Here is a 21852-nt window from a genome sequence, read left to right on the forward strand (position 1 = left end):
TGTGGTGGATACCTCTGCTCACCCTCGAGCTGTTCACCCCCGAGCTATGTGTTACAAGTGTTACAATGAATCAATTCCCTCACACACAAGGTTAGCCCTTAATGAGTTTCAGGCCTCCTGCTACTCTCACCACAGGAGTCAGTCCGCTCTAAGTGAGACTAATTGACTCCTTAGAGTGTCAGGATGCAACCTTACCTTGAATCCTTACCAGACCATATAGATGGGGCACCACCATGGACTCCTACTAACAGGGGCCATGGAATTACGTCCCGACCACTGAAGCACCACCAGGAAGTCTCACCTAGAGACTCGTGGATTTACGTACTGACAACATACCATCACATTCCAAACAAACAAATAATATTGATCATGCATTTAACACCTCACGCCATCCTTTGTAACCCATCCTCATTCATATTCCATGTTGATTTCATACCATCACATTCTTCCTAATTCGGGGATATAGAACTTCACCTCATACCAATACCATGTCATCAATGTAACATTATTGTTCATACCGAATTCATGACCACATATATAACCAACCATTTCCTTGAAATCACATGCCAAGATTTATCCCAAACCCATCATCCACAATCCATGAATCACATCACTCATGCATGATCATTTATCACATAACAATTAGATTCAAGCCAATAATAACCATTCAAGATCAGAGAAACAACCAAACTACAGCGATCTTGCGATAAAAACTGCTCTCACTACAGAGCTTCGATTAAAGATTCGACCGTTCAAAGTCAAGAATTGTGTGTTAAGGATCAGCTGTTAAAATTTCAGCTCGATCCAACGGTTAACGTAGTAGAAATCGTCATTTTACGAAAAGTGTGCAGTGTAGAAAAATAGTAGTGCCACATCAATCAAACATACTTGCACACCATACATTTTTATTCGACCAACAACCTCATTCAAGCATCACAACCATAAAACAAACCAAAAATCGGCAAAATAACTTTAAAAACATAAACCCTAGCTTCCCTTACCTGGAAAGGGGTTAGCAGAGGACTTCGACACCCGAACCCGTGATGAACAATAGCTCAAGGAATAGCTTTGAAGGCTGGAAAACTGTGGAACGAGCTTAAAACGAGATCATTAAGACAACCCTAGTTGGAACTACGAAGAATGAACAGAATGGAGCAAGATCACGAGTTGGAAGTTGACTTATGAAGAGTAGAAAACTGGTCTGGGCTCACTTGATGAGAAACATTGGTTGAACCCTAACAGAGCTTCGCAGCTGCTCAAAGAGGAAATAAGAGTTCTGTTTTATGAAGATGAGCATAGTGGTTAGGATTAGGACAGTTTAGGGTTGTTGGATCCCTTTGGGCCAGCCCTAGGCCCAATTGATTTGGGACATTCTTTTAATTAAAGACAGAAAATAAAGTGTACCTTACAGATTGTATTCAAAACTTAATTATAAACTTAAAAATATTTATTTTTTCTTTTCTTATCTCTGAATCTCTTTTAATAAACATATAAATAAACATCAACATATCTTAATATCTTAGGTTTAAAACAAGTAAAAATAAAAAATAATGACTAGAGCATTTTATTCATTCGAATAACAGAATATTTCAAAAAGTAAAAAAATTAAACATTTAATGAAACAAAAACTTCTTACAAGTGCTGCAATTCAAAACTTAATTATGTCTTTATTTCATAAATAGCCTGATTGAATAACTGACTTGGCGGACCTTAACCCCATCTTAAACGGGTCGGACTATTCAGCTTCCCCCACCCATGAATGTGGCCCTAAACTCAGAGTGTCTGTGGCACGGTAATTCGTAAGCGCAGCCATGGCAAGAACCTCTCTCCTTCACTTGCTGCGATCACAGAGTTCCCGCCACTTCTGCAGAACCACTCCTTCAGGTTCTCTTCTTTTGCTATCGCTATTTCTGTTCTCCCTTTCGCCAGTCTTTTGCATTCTCCACGAGACCTTGCAGACCAACCCCAAAAGTTGTAAACTTATCACGATCTCTTTGTGGGGTCTTCATTTTTTTTTTTTTGTGGTATCCCTTAAACCGGGTTATATGGGCACCATAAAGATCTTGCTTTCAACCTAAAGATTATAGTTTTTCCACCTTTTTATCGAATGAAAGAGAAACTTTGCCTCAAATTTTGTTATGTTAGATTTGTGAAGCGTGCTGAATATCCATTTTTAGGTTATTTATCCCATTTACGGATCTAGAGTTGTTTGGCACCTGAGTTGCTTGATTTTGAGGTTTAATTTTAATGGAACTGGTACGAAACTGGTCCCTAATGGTTCTGAATTTCGGAAATCAAAGTGATTCGGTGTGAATTAGGGTTTGTTTGGATGAACTTCTACCTAACCAATTTATGCAAAAGTTTAAATTCATATTTCATAAGGACTGATTAATTGGGATAACTTCTACAAATTAGTTTTAAGATAAGTGAGTTTTAATTTTTGGAAAACTAATTTCATCTCTCTTTTTCTTTTTAAGTTTCTGCTAACATAGAAGTTTGTGTAAAAAAAAAAAAAAAAAACATCTATTCTCTATTACAATTCTCTGGAGTAGAATGAAAGATGAATTTAGGTGTTTGATCCTGCCTTCTATCTAGTCTTATCCAGGCCAATCCTTTTGTCAAATGAGAAGATTATCATCCTTTCCTTATGTCTATATTATTTTCTACATTTGTTATCCTACTCTTTCTAACTGCTTAAGGCCGGCCTACTGTACAATTGTTGTTACCAACTAACAGAGTTATAAGGTTATTTTGACACCTTCAATTGAATCATTTGCTATGGCATGATTTATTTCCAAGCCATGGTTGATAATGTTTCAGTTCTTGCCAAATGCTAATACTCTGTTAGCTATAACAAAAGCCGTCAAATGACACAAAGTAGTAGCAAGTAACAGAAAAACAGTACTTCATACGTTAGTTCAAATCAGGATCCAATAAATATCTTTAAACACCAAACCCATGTGCTTCCTTCACGTAGTGCTGTCTGGAGGAAGCATCCCTTACATAATTTTTCGTATGATCTGAAGAAATCCGTTGTTAATTTTCCATTTTAGTCTTGCAATGTGCGTCGCTCCTCCCCCTTAAAATGATTCTTATTTAGCAAAACTAAATTGGTTATGTTCTATAATTCGTATAGAGCTCTTGGATGTTTCTGATTGCATCTTGTTAGAATTCCATGCCTATCAGAGTTTTTTCTTAATTATTATTGTTCCAAAAGAATATAGCTACTAAAATTTTTATTTTTACTTGTATACCTTTGTTTCCATGGTTCAGCATACCAATGTTTTAGGTCCTCAACCTGTGGACGGCCCATTACACCCAATCCATCTCATAAAACTTCGTCCCATCTTGCTGTTTTCCAAAGAAGATGGGCATCACCAGCCCCAGCTGCAGAGGAAGATGACAAGATTAGCATTGGACCTCGTGGTGGAGGACAATCAGTGGAACCCGACAAGGAAACTGGAATTGTTTATCATGGCCCGATCTCAAACACCATAAAGAAAGTAAAACTTTTGTCTCTCTCAACTTGCTGCCTCTCGGTGTCCCTCGGTCCGGTCATAACCTTCATGACATCCCCCGACATGAATGTCATCCTCAAAGGTGCAGTGGCATCATCTGTAATATTCCTCAGTGCCTCTACAACTGCTGCCCTTCATTGGTTCGTTAGCCCGTATATTCACAAACTCAGGTGGCAGCCGGGTTCGGACAGCTTCGAGGTGGAGATGCTGTCCTGGCTGGCAACTTCAATTCCAAAGACTATCAAGTTTTCCGATATTCGACCACCGGAAACCCAAAGGCCTTTTGTCACATTTAAGGCCAATGGGAACTTTTACTTTGTGGACGCAGAGCACTGTCATAATAAGGCGCTTCTGGCTAGACTCACCCCACAAAAAGGGACTCATGATTCAGCTTTCAAAAACTTGTGATCTGAAAATACTGTTTTGAGCTTTCAGGTATTTTACTGATAGCATTAGAAGATTAAGGTATGACCCTGCATTAGTTTCAGTCTGCGCATGGAATTTTGTTTTACACTCTTGAGATTTGATCTCGTCTTCTGATACCATAAACCGTTAAGTCTGCTGACTAATTAGTAGCAGTAGTATTTTATGCAAATTCTGGTATTTTTGCAAGCTTTTTGTTATACATGATGAATGCTCAAGATTGTCTTGTTTTTTTCTTCATGAACACGGTCCACACAGCATACCAAAGCTGGCAATCAAGGACACTAATCTGCAGCTTGTTGCCAACCAAACGTTATTTTGAGACACTATGGACTTGTTTAATTCTATCTTATCTCGACTCTATTTTTTATTATTGTCTAAATTAGATTTTGTTACACATGTCTCTTATTTGGAATGCTTCTGCCTTTCTCATATTTGATGAATGTTAGCAGCCTATTTTTTAATAATATTTTTCCAACATGTTGAAATTAATAAGCATTTCATTAATGGAACCTCCATGTTTAATGGGAATTGCTTGAATTTTATCTAATAGGGTGTGCGAAAGAGTATTAGAAGGTGCTATAAGCATCTGTTTGTATTTCTGTGATTCTATGTCAGCGTAATGCTATAACTTGCAATAAAAGGATAATAAAATAGTTTAAGAGTAATACATAGTGATTAAAAAATGTAATTCAATGAACAAATTATAAAAGGATGTCTTATATAAGTTATTGAAGGTGTAATTTATACTGATGTTATGTTATTTAATTTCTTATCTCTATATAGATATAATTCATTGTTGTGTTTTCGTACTTAATTGAGATTTGTGGTATTCGATAATTTGGAAGTACAGAAGCAGAGGATGGAATAGACGAGTTGTTCCAATGCAAAAGAATGAAAATTTTAGAGAAAAGTTGTGTGGGCCACACGGATTAAAACATACCTTCTAACATGGATTGAAAATCCATTTGAAAGAAATTCTTATTAGAAATGAATATATATCAAATTTCGAAATCTAGCGACATATAGGGGTGTCAAAACGGGCCAGCCCGGCCCGTTTTGACCCGGCCCGTTATTGGCCCGTATTAAACAGACCGGGCTGGGCTGGCCCGACAGTGTAAAACGGGTTGCATTTCTGGGCCCGGCCTGCGGGCTGACGGGTTGGCGGGCTGGCCGGCTGGCCCGCCAGTTTTTTCTCATATGTATAATTTGTGGTCCAATATACAATAACATAACTGATTCAGTTCAGCTTCAGGGTGGTCTGCAGTATATAAATCTACCAGCAGTAGTGAGTATAATAGTCAAGGTGGTCTGCATTAATACAATAGTCCATGACTAAGTAGGGAAATAATGAATGTCTGTTATTGATAAAGTACAAAGCGGAAAAAAAATGAAGTTCAAGCACGTAACCAAGCAGAGGCAAACACCACGATGTGTCCTTTCCAAGTGAGGACAATGTGTTCATCTTCCCTCTTCAATCCCCACCCCGCAGCGTGCTCATCGAGCATGCCTTTCACCTCCGTAATAGAGTCCTCACTGAAAGTCACCGCTTGAAAGTTTACGTTCTTCATTCGTTGCTCCCACCTGTTCTTAGACTCAACCCTCTCCCCCTCTGAACCCCTTCCTGCGCTATCACGTTCTCAATCTTCCAGCAAATGTCTGCTTCGTACCATTGCCTTTGCTTGCTCCCTCTTGGAAGGAACGTGTCCACAGTGTCGTAAACAAATAGAATAAAAAAACTCAGTAAAAAAAACACAAACAAGAAGAACCCAAGCAGCAAAGCAACCCATATAACAACACAAATTTCTACTATAATAGCTACAATTTTCAGCACAAAACCATGTGCTAAAATAGCAACAGCACAAAACATCAACATTAGGAGCTCAAAACAGCAACACAATACCATTATACAACAGTCCAACAAACATCAACAAAAATCCAGACCAATCGTTCATCTCAATTAAAAGAAATGGATCGAAATGGTTACCTCAAATCTAAATGAGCGATTAATGGTAGCAGCTACGAAATTGAAATTGGGGAAAACTTAAGGATGAACAGCGATTAATGGAAGTAGCTACAGCAATTAGGATTCACAGAATGGGTCGTTGTGGTCGGAAATCACAAAATCAGAAATCTAGGGTTACGAAAATCAAGAATTTAGGTTACAAATCGGGAGAAAGGGAACCAGAACGAAAATTACGAACAAACCTGTCTTGGCGGTGGTCGTGGCGGTCGGAATCGTCCGCCAATCGCAGTCTGATGGTGGCTCTGCGTTCTCCGTGCACTGTGTTGTTTTCAGCGATGTGGTGGATGTCACGGTGGAGGAGAAGCGGGTATAGTCAGCGATGACGTGGTGGCCAACGTGTTTCGTGGTGGCCAGCGGCGACGTGGGTGGATGAGAAGCGAGTATGTGTATGGCGCAGAGAAGAGATTCGAGAAGAAGAGTCGCGCAGAGTGTTTTGTGAGGTGTCTGGTCTGGTGGGTGCAGTGTGTGAGGGAGGGAGTTATGCACGGGTTATTTGTTTTGTTAAGTAATACGGGGCGCGGGCTGGCCCGTTTTGGCCCGCGAGCTGGTCCGACGGGCCAGCGGGCTTGACGGGCCGGGCTGTTTCGGATTGACGGACTGAATTTCTTACCCCGGCCCATGTATTTTCTATCGGGCTGGCGGGCCGGCCCGTCGGGCCCGGTCCATTTTGCCATTCCTAGCGACATATATATATATATATATATATATATATATATATATATATATATATATATATATATATATATATATATATATATGTGTGTGTGTGTGTGTGTGTGTGTGTGTGTGTGTGTGTGTGTGTGTGTGTATGTGTATAAGTGATGTTGAGGAACCCTAGCCAAGCGGGAAAGGAACCCTAGCGTGAAGGTTGATTTTCGAAAGGAAGAGAGGCAACGTTGTTGAGGAACCCTAGCGGTTGTATGCGTAAGTGATGTTGGATTCATAAGACGCTGGCCCAAAAAATACACCGGCAGATGCTGCACGTGGTGTGGAGAAGAATTGGGCAGCTCCCTTCCAGATTCATTCTGAAGCCCAAAAGGAGGCCTCCACGTGTGACAATGAAGGTGTTGTGGGAATTGGGCCGCAGCAATCAAAGGCCCAAGACGCATAGGAATATGCAATTGATGTGCACATGGACCAAGCCTGGAAAAATTGGCTGCATTTAATAAAAGCCCAATTTAGAACGAACATTTATTTAATTAAAAATAAACAAATAAAAAAATAGGCTTAACTAATGGTTCAAGCTATAAGCCTTGTTGGGATCACATCATTCCCTCCCTTTTGAAGAGGATATGTCCTTAGATCAAGAGGATTGTTGAAGGCTCATAGCAATTAAATTTGAAGTTCTACCAGGATCAAAAACAAATCTGCTATAGTCATCGAACAAAATTTCACTAAAATTATTATGACCATGCAATATATTTGAATGTTCAATGTGTGAAAATGGGCTCTTAAAGTTTAAAAAAGATGATATTGGACCCACTTCACAAAAAGAGTGTCTTACACTTTAACTTAGATGATTGTTGAACTTCTATTTTAAAGTCAAAGTGTGTTTTGGCACTATAAGTTGAGGAGTATGAAATAAGTGAATGAGATGGAGAACAAAATGTTTGAGAGGGAAACAAAATAGAAGATTTAATGAAAAAGGAAGAAGAGTTTAAAGATGGGATTACTCCCTTTGGAAAATGGGTCTTCATGGAAGGGAGTAGTGAAGGATTGAACATTAAATCCCTCGATGAGTTCCCTTTTTGCGTTTGAATTGATCTTTAACTCTACCACTTTTGATTTTCTTTCAAACTCTTTCTCTTGTCTTATTTTCTCTCTTTCTTCAAAATGTTTTCTCTCATTCTCTTCTTTTCTTAAGTTCTGCATTTTTGCCTTTTCTTCTTCATCTCTTTTTTTCCTCACATTTTTCTCATATTCATCTTGCTCTCTTTTCTTTTCAATAGCACGAAGCTTCTCAAGTTTTTCTTTTTCTCTTTTCTTTTCAAAAGCTCTAAGCTTTTCAGACTTTTCTTTCTCTCTCTTATGTTATGCTCTCTCTCTTTGCTTACTCAAGTGCCTTCAAGATTGTTCTTAAAATCTTTTTCTTGTCTAAAAAACCTGGAAAGATTTTGGATGAATGCATCACATATGTCAATGAAGTTTTCTAATCTAGATTGTTGCTCTCGAGTTATCCTAAATGAAGGAATAAATTGTTTCCACATGCATTCTTTCAACTCATAAAAAGTGTTCATGCATGATTCTCTTCCCTTTTTCACTCTAGACTGTCTCTTTTGCCACACTCAGATGCACGTCCTATAAACCTAGAAATAATATGCCTAAGAATGTTAGACTGACTATATTTACAAAACAATGGTTGCACCAACTTCTCTGTACCCCACATCCAATATCTAAATGATATGGGTCTTATATCCTTCCCAAAGAATGGAATGTCACTATGAATCGTATGATGCAACTCATTACTACTATGCCTACCTAAATGCAACCTAGAAGAACTAACATACAAAGAACAACTCATTGTAAAAACAAAGTGTGAAAAATAATTTTCTCAAAGTTTAAGTGAAATTTCTAAAAAGAAAGAAAATGAAAACTTTCTAAAGATATTCCCAGGAAAGGAAGGTGAGTCACTTTAGACAAGCTTAGGAACCAAACCTTTCGTAGCCAGAAATCTGTAGTTAGCTTTCATAAAACTTCTCAGTAAAAATCTCAAGACAACTAAAGCACGAAAAAAACAATTTTGAAATTTAAGAAAAGAAACATTCCTAAGACCAAAGAAAGGTCATCTACAAGTTAAAACACATGTCCTAAATACCACATAGACTTAAAACAAAAATCAAGCATGCATATCACACGCAGAACCTAGACATTGAAAACATAAAGAACAAGAAAACATAAATTAGACAAAAATGCCTAAATGAAGAAACAAGTGGCCTTTGGAACCCCTTGAACCTCACTGCACGATTAAAACTATTATAAACCAAGCTAAGGATGGGATTGCTCTAAAGCATTTTCCCACCTAAGCCAAATGAAAGGAAAAACAGCTAGCAAACTAAAAAGGAAAATACATCAAATTTTGTGATACAAAATAGAAGCAACACAAAAAGAAATAAAAGAAAAGACCTTGGGCTGCAATTCTCTTTGTTATTCTCTTTCTCGGTCCAGCCACATAACGAACATCCCTCAAGTGTATCTTGTACTCCAAGTCCCAGCTCACTCCACAATTCCTCTCGGGTAGTCACTCACAACTCCACCTTCAAGAGGAGGCTTCACTTACAAGGGCTGCCAAGACAGTAAGTTACCAGATTCCAAAAAGGAACAAGAGCAAATGAGCAATCTGCCACTTGAGAGTAAAATCAAAAAACAAGAAAAGCTCAAATTTGAGACAAGGATAACATCAATTGATGGATCTAGTAGACAAACTCAAAGGGTAGCCAATAAAGACAAGCAAGAAAAATAAGGCAAATCAAGAAAGATGGCACACCAAAATGAACCTAAGGAATAGGTCTAGAATATGATTAACAAAACCAAACTCAATCAAAAATACACAAACAAGTTGAATCATACATGACTTAAACAATTGCAACTGAAATGGAACTAAAAGATACTAAACTCAATGATGCTCACATGCAAGCTCGATTAGCAAGTGAATAAGTCATCAAGAGTGTTTGATGGAGTTGTGAAATGCACTATCATTTTCTTCTTACTCAACAGGCCATCAAAATTTTCTTTTCCAGCACAAACAAGTTGAATCATACATGACCTAAACAATTTCAGCTGAAATGGAACTAAAAGATACTAAACTCAATGATGCTCACACGCAAGCTCAGTTAGCAAGTGAATAAGTCATCAAAAGTGTTTGATGGAGTTGTGAAAAGGCTTTTATAACTTTAAAACAAAAATTGATCAATGCACCACTCTTAGCCCTTCATAACTTCTCCAAAACTTTTGAGATAGAGTGTGATGCATCCAATGTAGGTATTGGGGTCGTGCTTCTCCAAGAGGGACACCCCATAACCTATTTTAGTGAGAAACTCAAAGGGAGTCACATCAACTACTCCACCTATGACAAAGAGCTTTATGCTCTTGTGAGGACTTTGCAAACTTGGCAACACTATCTTCTTTCAAATGAGTTTGTGATACATAGTGACCATAAGTCACTCAAATTTTTGAAAAGTCAAGGCAAGTTAAACAAGAGACATGCTAGGTGGGTAGAGTTCTTGGAACAATTCCCATATGTGATCAAACATAAGCAAGGGAAGGCTAATATTGTGGCGGATGCGCTTTCAAGAAGGCACTCCCTCCTTTCCATCCTTGAAACTAAATTTCTAAGTTTTGATCATATTAAGGAGTTGTATCCAAAGGATGTTGATTTCTCTCCCATTCTTAGTGAATGCCACCAAGGTGCTTACAAAGACTTTTACCTTCTCAATCAATATCTTTTCAAGGGTAAGAGACTTTGCATTCCCCAAGATTCTTTAAGAGCATCACTCATTAGAGAGGCACATGAGGGAGGTTTAATGGGGCATTTTGGGCCAAACAAGACTTTGGAAGTCTTAAAGGAACATTTCTATTGGCCCCACATGAGGAAGCATGTAGATAAGCATTGCAAGAGTTGCATAGCATGCATGAAAGCCAAGTCTAGAGTTCAACCCTATGGTCTTTATACCCCCTTGCCCATCCCTTCCAAGCCTTAGGTTGACATTTCTATGGATTTTGTCTTAGGCCTCCCAAGGACAAAAAATGGTAGGAATTCCATTTTTGTGGTTGTGAATAGGTTTTCTAAAATGGCTCATTTCATTCCATGCCATAAGATTGATAATGCAACTTATATTGCAAATCTCTTCTTCAAGGAAGTTGTGAGACTACATGGCCTACCTAGGTCAATTGTGAGTGATAGGGACACCAAGTTCCTAAGCCATTTTTGGAGAACTTTGTAGGGTAAACTTGGCACCAAACTTCTTTTCTCCACCACTTGCCACCCCCAAAGTGATGGTCAAACCGAGGTGGTTAATAGAACCCTAGGTCAAATGTTGAGGTGTATGATAGTGCAAAATATTAGAGAGTGGGAGGAACTTCTTCCCCACATAGAGTTTGCCTACAATAGGGTTGTGCATTCCACAACTTCTCATTCCCCTTTTGAGGTAGTGTATGGATTCAATCCCCTAAGTCCTTTAGACCTCCTTCTCCTACCCACTCATGAGGCATGGACTTGCCAAGATGGTGAGGCCAGAGCCAAGTACATCTAAGACTTGCATTCACAAGTCAAGGAAACCATTGAGAGGAGAGTTAAGAAACAACAAGAGGATGGTAACAAGGGAAGAAAGGAAGTCATCTTCTAAGAGGGAGATTGGGTATGGCTTCACTTGAGAAAGGAAAGGTTCCTTACTCAAAGGAAGTCTAAACTTCTCCCTAGAGGGGATGGCCCCTTTCAAGTCATTAGGAGGATTAACAACAATGCTTATGAGTTAGACTTACCCCTAAGCTACAACATAAGTAACTCATTCAATGTTTGTGATCTTTCTCCTTTTGATGTAGGGTTTAAGAATTCGTGGTCGAATTCTCTCCAAGAAGGGGAGGATGATGAAGTTGTGACCAACCATGACACCTCCATAGAAGCACCCTCAAGAAGGATCACTAGAAGCATGTCTAGAGGGGAGTCTTCTATTCCATCACCTTTATCTTTGTTTTTCATTACTTTAGTTTGAATTCCCTAAGTTGGTTTTAGTTGACTTATTTTGGTTGACTTGTTGACTTTGACGCAAAATTGACCTTTGACCAAGATTAGCTTAACTTAAACCAACATGTTAATCTTTGTTTGTCTTATTTTTGTAGGTAATTAAAAGAAAGTAGAGCATGCTAGGTGTCGCATGGTGATTGAAGCATGTGGATGATGTGGAAGAGAGAGGAAAGCAAAAAGCATAAAGTAAAAGCAAAAGTCGACATGTACCTTGTCTCCTTTTGCCTTTTTGGTTGATTCCTTTGAAGGCTACTTGGTCTCCTTCCTCTTTTGGCCTAGAATTCTCATAGAAATGCATCCACCAACCAATGCTTCTCATTTTGGCCGTGTGGCACTCTAGCATAGGAAATTAAGGTTTGCTAGTTGATCCATTTCATGTTTATGTTTTTGCTAAAGGACCCCTATGGACTTCTGTTTAAAGGGGGTTCCTTATCTTGTAAAAGGGTTGATCATTTTGATGTTATACACTTGTGTTTCAACCATCCAAAAACCGTGAGCTCTCCTTCCATGAAGTGAACTCACATTTGTCTTATCTTGCTTGCAAGTGGTGGCACCATCACTCATCTCTAGGGTTTGGTTGACTTAGAACCCCCCCTATGAGTGACGTGCTTCCTCCATTGCGCCACCTTCTATGCTTTCCATTTTCTTTGTTTCTTCTTTCATTTTTGTTCTCTAAGTATTGCTAAAACCGTGAGCTATTTTGAATTTTAATCCAACTCTCTTCTCCCTTTCATGAGCTTGAGAAATGAACCTTCACATCTAGATAGCTTGCTATCTTAATGTCCAGTGAGAATTTTCGAAAAGCTTTCTTAAACAACTTCACCATATTCATAAATCTAAAAGGAAACAAGATAATCCTTCATCAACAAATTCCTACATTACTAGATGCTCCATGATGGCCCAAGATAATAAGAGTTTTACTTCACCTTGCATAAATGACTCTAGATCTTCTTGAATATGTTTGGCCATGCTTCTTTTGATTGAGCCATTGGCTAGAGGTTTTCCATCATTCCCTCCCTCTTGAGAATGATTTGACCTCAATCTGAAAGAGGCTATTCATCTTCATCATCCTCCAAATCTCTTACAAAAAGGGTTAGCTCACACACATTGAAAGTGTGGTATTCACATAATACTCACATAGCAACTCTAGCCTATATACATTGTTGTTAATCTTTTTAATCACCCACCCTAAAAGGATCATCACCGCGAGAATTGAGTTTTGGAAATCTATCTTTGCTCAAATAGAGCCAAACCCAATCTCCTTCAAAAATCACATCCCTCTTACCTTTATTATTATGCTTAGAATATCTCTCGATTTGGTGTTGTATTTGAGACTTCACCCTCTCATGCATTTCTTCACAAATTTGGAACTTGATACCCCTTTCTTATGAATGAAATGACTAGGATTTGGGAAAGGTATGAGGTCCATAGGAGTGAGAGAATTCAATTCATATACAACTTCAAAAGGAAAGACTCTGGTGGTCTTGTGAACCACCACCCTATTGTATACAAACTCATTTGAAAAGGTATTCATCCCAAATTTATAGTTTTCCAAATTAGTAATTAAGTTTCACAATAACTTTTATATATATATATATATATATATATATATATATATATATATATATATATATATATATATATATATATATATATATATATATATTCAAATAAATTATATGTTTTACTTTCTAAATTTGAATAAAAAAATTTCTATTTAAACTTATAATTTTTAATAATATTAGAAATATAATTATGTCATATTAAAATTTATAAAATTACAATTCTCATTATATTTTAAATAATGGTTTTTTTAATTTAAATTAAAAAACAAAATGAAAACTCAACTGAATCAAAATTTTAAAATATAAACTAAACTGAATATAAAATGTAAGACTCACTTTTTTCTGTACTAAAATTTTGGGTTTGTCCTTAACTATTGGACCTAAGGGTTGCCCCTAAGGTACCCAAAATCCCTAAACCAACCCTAACCCCCCTCATTCTTTCATTTTCCAGAAACAGTTTCCCATTCCTTCTCCCTTGGTTTTTTCGTGAGCTCTGTTAGGGTTTGGCCCCGTTCTTCATCAAGTTGGTTGAACTCCACTTCGGTTCCACGTAAGTTTGTCTTCAATCCATAACTTCTCTTCTCTAGCTTTACTTTCGTGTTTCCAACTAGGTTCATCTTAGTGACCTCGTTTTGTTTCTAGTGTCAGTATTTTCAGCTCACCAAGTTGTTCCTGGAGTTGTGGTGTTCCTCCGTAGTGTGCTCGTGTTATTAGTTATCCTTTGTCCAGGTAAGAAAATCTAGGATTTCATATTTTTATGTTATTTTTCCTGTTGTTGGGTTGTTCTGTGTTCCTAAGTATTTGTATGGTTTTGTTGATGGTGTGAAAAATGCATGGTATATGTTTTTGGTTTGAACCTGGTTTGTATGCGTGAAATAATGGTGAGAACTGATATTCTCGTCCAAGCGAGCTTGTCTCGCCTAGGCAAGAATAGCAGAAGCTGGCCCAGGTTGCTGCTCGAGCTCTCTGAGCTTTCGTTTGAGCGACGAATCATCTCGCTTAAGCGAGAGGGGGTCGCCTAAGCGAGAACTCGTGGGAACCTTATGTGTTTCGCTTCAGAAGCAGCTCAAGCGAGGGAGTCTCTCTTTTCGGCGAAGGGTAGTCTCGCTCAGGCGAAGGGAGCTCGCCCAAGCGAAAGCTCGCGAAACTTGCAGTGTTTTCTGATAACAGTCTCGCCTAAGCGAGAGCTTGTAACTTGAGCGAAAGGTCTCTTTCGCCTGAGCGAGGGTCACAGCTTGAGCGAGATTGGTGCATGCTCTAATGTTATTTCCTTCCTTGTCCTTTCGTGTTGAGTGTATGATTGAGTGGATTTCCCCTAATTAAAGTATAAAACATATGAGTATGTATGCATGATCTGTTTGTTGGTTTGGAATGGATGGGCTTGGTATGATTATACATATGAAACATGATGGGATGGTTGGTTATATATTTTGGCATGAGATTGTTATGCATGATAATTATTATGTTGGTTGGTGAGACATGATATTGGTATGGTCATGACGTAATTCCACGAAGGTTTTGTGGCGGTGCCTCATGGTTAGTACATAATTCCATGAATCTGTAGGTGAGATCTCATGGTGGTGCCTCATTGGTCAGGACGTAATTCTACGATGGTTGCGTAGTGGTGCCTCATGGTCAGGACGTAATTCCATAACCCCTGTTAGTGGGAGCTCATGGTGGTGCCTCATGATTAGGACGTAATTCCACGAAGGTTCGTGGTGGTGCCTCATTATATAATTTAGTAAGGATTCAAGTAAGGATTGCATCCTAGCACTCTAAAAGGTCAGTTAGTCTCACGTAGAGCGTACTGACTCAAGTGGTGAGAGTAGCAGGAGGCCCTAGTCGTTGGCAGGATAATGACCTTAGATGTTTAAAGGCTAACCTTGTGAGTGGTAGGGTGAAACTCATTGGCAATTGGCTTTGTAGAGTAGTAGAGGTCACCACAAGTGCAAGCATCCAGTGAATCTAACTCATTATATGTATCCGAGTAATTGTGTCTTGAGTCTTAGTGTTTTGCTTGTCGGTCATTAATGCATGGGTGGATTTATGTATGCTTGACTTTTAAACTGTATGTTCAATTGCATGATAGAACCCTTTTTACTCTAGTTTACCCTTTATGTTTGCTTGTGTGTTTGTGTGTGGTTTTCTCCTTTTGTGATGATCATCAATTTATTGATGTGAGCAGATGTGAGAACTTCTCGTGATCATCACTGCTACGTAACTTATCTTGGGTTGGATCCCCATGTTCCAATTACTCTTTTAGGGTTGTGGCCCATGTATTTTCCTTGCTCCTTGAGCATGCTTTTGGATATTATTAAACTTCTTTTCCGTTTTGTTAATGACATCGTGGTGTGCCTTTTTTTTCAAATATCATGGATAAAACTGTAAGGAGTAACATTTCCACTTCATGACAATGTCCTTTTATGATTATGTGTGATGTTTCATTTAATTATGTTATTATTTAAATGGGATGTTACATAAAACATATTATATTTTTTGATAATAAAACATGAGACAATATCATGTGATATTACCACTAACCTATTATAATACGTAGTAATTTGTTTCTTCAAACAAACAAAAATTTAAAAAACGTCAACATCTTGATCAAATTGAAGAACTTAAATAAATCAAAAGAAAATTAAAAAAACAAATTGAATCATTTAAAAAAAAATAGGTTAAATTATACTTTTGATCTCCATTTTCGTAGCAAAATTTGAATTTGGTCTCAATTCTTTTTTATCTCAATCTGGTCCCTATTTTGGGAAATTTGATGCAATCAAATCATTTCTGTTATTGGTGTAATACGGTGTTAAATGGGGTGCCACGTGTCAGTTCCTAGATTTTTTGAATTTTTCTTTTTATTTTTTTTTTGAATTTTTTATTTTTTATTTATTTTATTTTTAATTTTTAAAAAATTTTAAAATTTGCCACGTGTCAAGCTAACATCGTACCACATGGCAATGATAGTGCGTGTCACTATTATGCCATGTGTCATTTTTCTATTTTCAATTTGGTCCCAGTATTTTAATTTGTCTCAATTTAGTCCCAATTTTTGTAAAAATTGTGCAATTTTATCCCTCTCCAAATTGAAACCAAATTTAATTTCTATATAAATGTGCACAAATATTTCTATCAAAATTGATATTTCAAGTAAATATTTTTAACAAGATTAAGTTTATTTTAATTTATATTTTACATTAAAATTTATTTAAAATTGTTTTAAAGTTGTTAATAGAAAATAATGCTAATAACAAAAAACATTATAAATTATATTAATATTTTATTACATCATATTTTAATATTATTTTTTTATTTGAATTTATATTTTAAATAATTGCATATTTTTAAAATGTGTAAAATACAAATGTTTTAGTTGGTATAAATATAACAATTATATAATTTAAGAAAAATTAACTAGTTTATGTAACAAATAAATTTAAAATTTGAAAACAATTTTAAGTAAAATTGAATGTGAAACAAATTTAAATAAATTTAGTTTTATTGATAATATATAATAAAAATATCAATTTGAATAAAAAAATTAAATTTAATAAAAATATTTGTATAACATTTTATAATTTTTGTTTCAATTTGGAGAGAGACAAAATTGCATAATTTTTACAAAAATTGAGACTAAATTAAGACAAAAATTAAAATACATGAATCAAATTGAGAATGAAAAAATGACACATGCCATAATAGTGACACGTGGCATTGTCACGTGGTACTGTCATTGCCACGTGGCACGATATCAGCAGGCCACATGGCAAATGTTCAATTTTTAAAAAAAAATTGAAAAAATAAAAAAAAAGATAAAAATAATTCAAATAATTCAAAAACTGACACGTAGCAACTCATTTACATTGTTACAACATCACACTTCAAATTTTTCAAAATAAAAGCCGGATTGAAATAAAAAAGAATTAAGAGACCAATTCAAATTTTGCTACAAAAATAGGAATCAAAAATATAATTTAACTATTAGTTATATAAGGAATCGATTTTACCCAAACCAAATTAATCAAATTAATCAGATTCAAACTTTTATCTTTATAACTCTCTAAATTCAATTTAACAAAATTACTATCTTACTAGAACAGAAGATTCAACAAAATTAGAATTTATTATCATCGTCAGAGAAAAATTACAAAATAAATTATGTTTAAAGATTAGATACTTAATTAAAAAAGTGTCTTCTTTTTCAAAAAAAAATATAAATTATTTTGTTGACAAAATATGTAACAAGTTTATAAGTTTACTTATGAAACGCAAAATCAGGATCTTCAATCCTTTATTAATTCCCAAAATCTTAGATCCGCATTTCATAACTTTTCTTCAAATCCAGACTTGGTAAAAAATATCACTATTTCGTCTTTACGTAATAAAACATAATTTTAAAAACAAATAGTAAAAATATAAATGTCTTCCGAAAGAATACCACCCAATTCTATAAAACATTATTTTAAAAATATAACTATTTCCAATTTACGTAATAAAACATAATTTTAAAAACAAATATTAAAAATATTAATTCTTCCGAAAGAATACCACCCAATTCTAAAAAACATAATTTTAAAAATATCACTATTTTTCCTCTTAATAAAACACAGTTTTAAAAAACAAACATAAAAATATTAATGTCCCCCGAAAGACTACCCAATTTTAAAAGCACTAGACATAATTTTAAAAATATCACTATCCTCTCATCTTTACTTAATAAAAGATAAATTTAAAAAACAAATATTTAAAAATATTAATGTCTTCCGAAACCCAATTCTAAAAACAAACACCTGGTGTAAAACATAAACAACCGCGAGTTAAAAACCATTAACAAAAATAAATTTACTACTAAATAAAATTTTTTGTTCAGAAAATCCTTTAAAAAATATTTCTTGTCAGTTTACTTGAAAATTTTCTTAGAACTTGAAAATTGAATTTTGTTCTCCGTCGTCAAATTTGCAACTAAAAGACAGGAACACAAGACACAATGATAAAAAAAGAATACCACCACCCAATTCTAAAAAACATAATTTTATAAATATCACTATTACGTTTTAATAAAACATAATTTTAAAAAACAGACATAAAAAATATTAAGGTCTTCCGAAAGACTACCCACTTCAAAAAACTATGACATAATTTTAAAAAATATTTCGTCTAAACGTAATAAAACATACATTTAAAAAAACACTACCGTATGTAAAACCTATAAACAACCGCCAAATATAAGTTAAAACCCATTAAGAAATAAAGTTTACTAAATCAAATTCTTTGTTGAGAAAATCCCTTTAACAATTTTCTAGTCATTTTCTTAAAAAAATTTAGAACTCGAAAAATCGAAAACCCCTTAAACTTGGTTCTCCGTTGTCTTATTTGCAATTAAAGGAAAGGAAACACAACCACATCATAAAAATAATAACATAATTAGGAAAGAAATGAAGTTAAAATATAAAAAGTGCAATAACAATTAACAGACTATAAATAAAATTCAAAGCAAGGATTTAAAACACAAATATAAAAAGTCTGATATTTAAAATGCAAACAAACAACGCAGCAAAGCGGTAAAACTTGCTGCGCTTACAAAAATGTAATCAGGGGTTCTCACAAAAACACAAAAACACATAAAAACACATAATAATAATAATAAAAGAGCCGCCACCGTCGATCAAGAACCCAATTCTGGGAACAAAAGTTGGGAGATGATGGTGGAAACTTCAAACTAAGTACGAAAAACAATCTACCTAGCGATGACACAAGAGTACAAGCAAGAAACCAGCATTTATTGTAACCATCCCCTGATGAACCACCACCCAGCACGATTCACTTCTTCTTCTGGGCGGCCTTGGTGACCTTGGCTCCAGTAGGGTCTTTCTTCTCAACGTTCTTGATGACTCCCACAGCAACAGTCTGACGCATATCCCTCACAGCAAAACGTCCAAGAGGTGGGTACTCAGAGAAGGTCTCCACCACCATTGGCTTGGTTGGAATCATCTTCACGAAACCAGCATCACCATTCTTCAAGAACTTAGGCTCCTTCTCGAGCTCCTTACCAGAACGCCTGTCAATCTTGGTCATAAGTTCAGCAAACTTGACAGCAATGTGGGAGGTGTGGCAATCCAGAACAGGAGCATAGCCATTTCCAATCTGACCAGGGTGGTTCATGATGATAACCTGGGAGGTGAAGTTAGCAGCCTCCTTAGCAGGATCATCCTTGGAGTTTGAAGCAACATAACCACGCTTGAGATCCTTAACAGCAACATTCTTCACATTGAACCCCACATTGTCACCAGGGAGAGCTTCTGTGAGAGCTTCATGGTGCATCTCAACAGATTTAACTTCAGTTGTCAATCCAGTTGGTGCAAAAGTCACCACCATTCCAGGCTTGATGACACCAGTCTCAACACGTCCCACAGGCACAGTTCCAATACCTCCAATCTTGTAGACATCCTGAAGAGGAAGCCTGAGGGGCTTGTCAGATGGCCTCTTGGGCTCAGTGATTTGGTCAAGAGCCTCAAGCAGGGTAGGTCCCTTGTACCAGTCGAGGTTTGTGGACCTCTCAATCATGTTGTCTCCCTCAAAACCAGAGATTGGAACAAAAGGAATCTTGTCTGGGTTGTATCCCACTTTCTTCAAATACGAGGAGACTTCCTTCACAATTTCATCATACCTAGCCTTGGAGTACTTGGGAGTGGTGGCATCCATCTGATCCAGAGAAAGACAACATTAGTTAAAATAAATTAAACAACCAATGTAAACGATCAATGAGAAATTATTGAAAGGCTTAAATTCCAAAACATAATTTACCTTGTTACAGCAACAGATCATCTGCTTCACACCGAGAGTGAAGGAAAGAAGAGCATGTTCACGAGTTTGCCCATCCTTGGAAATTCCAGCTTCAAAACCACCAGTGGTGGAATCAATGATCAGCACAGCACAGTCAGCTTGGGATGTCCCTGTAATCATATTCTTAATGAAATCCCTGTGTCCAGGAGCATCAATGACTGTGCAGTAGTACTTGGTGGTTTCAAACTTCCACAAGGCAATATCAATTGTGATTCCTCTTTCACGCTCAGCCTTAAGCTTGTCAAGCACCCAGGCATACTTGAATGACCTCTTGTTCATCTCAGCAGCTTCCTTCTCGAATCTCTCAATCACACGCTTGTCAATTCCTCCAAGCTTGTAGATTAGATGACCAGTGGTAGTCGACTTCCCAGAGTCGACATGACCAATGACCACAATACTGATGTGAACCTTTTCCTTACCCATAACTGCCTTTGAGTATCTGCAAAAAAACAACCGTCAAAAACAAGAGTTAGAATGCAAATCAATAAATAGCCACATCTAACATAAATAAGGTGAGCTTCGCCATTTGCATAACAAACCGTGCATAGCAATAGAAAATATCGGGTAATATCTAAAAACCAACCACATAAGTTCCACATATGAAAACATGCATAACCACAAAAAAAAAATAAGGGGTAATGCCCGTAAAAGAATAAAACTATGGATAACCATCAAATTATCGGACAATATCGAAAACCCGATCACAAAATTTTACATAGTAAAACATGCATAACCATAAAAAAATTGGATGACACCTAAAAACAAAAACATGCATAACATACAAAAATATCAGATAGTACCTAAAAACAAATCCAAAAGCAAACTACTAGCGGATATAATCAATTAAAGCAAATCGAACGCAACACAAGCTAAATACTCACGCAGATCAAATTATAGACACGTTTAAAATAAGATACAACACCACATGCAATCATAATTCATGACAACCACACATTTAACATGGCATCCCATAAATACTCACCAAGACCTGATAAAATCGTCGACTTTAATCAGTTAAAACAAAAAGTTCACAGATCTATTCATCAGAAATAAGAAAAATCTCAAACCAAACAACAAAACGTTTACCAGATCTGGATCCAGGGATTTGAATATGCCAAGCACACAAATCCACAAAAATCAAACCAAATCCAGTTGTTCCAAAGCTAGAAAAGCATCCGAAAAAAAAAATCCTTTTTTTGAAAACATCTAACCGATTAAAATCATCAACTCAAACAAAAATCAAAAAGAACATAAAATTCATGTGAAAGAATAAAACTTCATCAACAAAACTTGGATAAATTAAAGACATCAGCAATAGATACAAGAAACCATAAGCTGCAGGCAACACAATCCAATATGATACTCATGAATCTAAGGAATAAACCTCTTAAATCGGTATAAGAGACCATACCTAGAAGAAGCTGCGCTAAAACCCTAGCCGCAAGAGAAGAAAGGCAAACAATAGAGTGAAGAGAAGTGAGGGATTGAGGGTTAGAGGGTTTATTTATAGGCTACAAGTTTTTTCCCGTGTTGACGAAAATACCCTCAGTATTTTACCTAGTTCCAGTTGTATCCGTTTTGCTTTCGCTGGCGGTGCGGAAGGGCCCGAGAATGTCGTGACGAAGCCCTAGGTAACCTTTCAATTATGCGGCTACCAAAACGACGCCGCACAGTACAGTTCAGTGATTTTTTCCTTTCTAGGGCAACTATTAGTTAAGATTTTGTTTTATTACT

The 21852-nt window shown here is 36.4% G+C and overlaps 2 protein-coding genes and 1 long non-coding RNA gene across 6 annotated transcripts; 1 reads left to right on the plus strand and 2 right to left on the minus strand.

Annotated features, from left to right (window-relative positions):
- The first annotated feature begins 1667 nt into the window (after positions 1-1667).
- On the plus strand, positions 1668-11821 carry LOC114182715 (uncharacterized). 4 transcript variants are annotated; one of them, XM_028069648.2, is made up of 3 exons: positions 1668-1884; positions 3274-3953; positions 11803-11821. In XM_028069648.2, exons 1-2 carry the CDS (start codon positions 1812-1814, stop codon positions 3924-3926), a joined length of 726 nt encoding a protein of 241 aa, XP_027925449.1. In that variant the 5' UTR covers positions 1668-1811; the 3' UTR covers positions 3927-3953; positions 11803-11821. The 4 variants fall into 4 exon arrangements, with proteins under 4 accessions (XP_027925449.1, XP_085528756.1, XP_027925448.1 ...); XM_085672630.1 differs by lacking the exon at positions 11803-11821 and adding an exon at positions 11506-11522; XM_028069647.2 differs by lacking the exon at positions 11803-11821 and adding an exon at positions 4200-4338.
- On the minus strand, positions 5164-6646 carry LOC146886910 (uncharacterized). Its single transcript, XR_014994588.1, has 2 exons — positions 6150-6646; positions 5164-6075 (listed from the first exon to the last, which is right to left on the minus strand). It is a non-coding gene; the product is annotated as an uncharacterized LOC146886910 (long non-coding RNA).
- Positions 11822-18775: 6954 nt separating the features above from the next.
- Positions 18776-21648, minus strand: LOC114181869 (elongation factor 1-alpha). Its single transcript, XM_028068482.2, has 3 exons — positions 21530-21648; positions 20080-20557; positions 18776-19977 (listed from the first exon to the last, which is right to left on the minus strand). The coding sequence occupies exons 2-3, from the start codon at positions 20539-20541 to the stop codon at positions 19096-19098; spliced, it is 1344 nt and encodes a 447-aa protein (XP_027924283.1). The 5' UTR covers positions 20542-20557; positions 21530-21648; the 3' UTR covers positions 18776-19095.
- Positions 21649-21852: the final 204 nt, after the last annotated feature.

This window comes from Vigna unguiculata, chromosome 4, assembly GCF_037176805.1.
Source record: "Vigna unguiculata cultivar grain cowpea cultivar isolate G323 ecotype 2 chromosome 4, ASM3717680v1, whole genome shotgun sequence".
NCBI classification, from domain to species: Eukaryota; Viridiplantae; Streptophyta; class Magnoliopsida; order Fabales; family Fabaceae; genus Vigna; species Vigna unguiculata.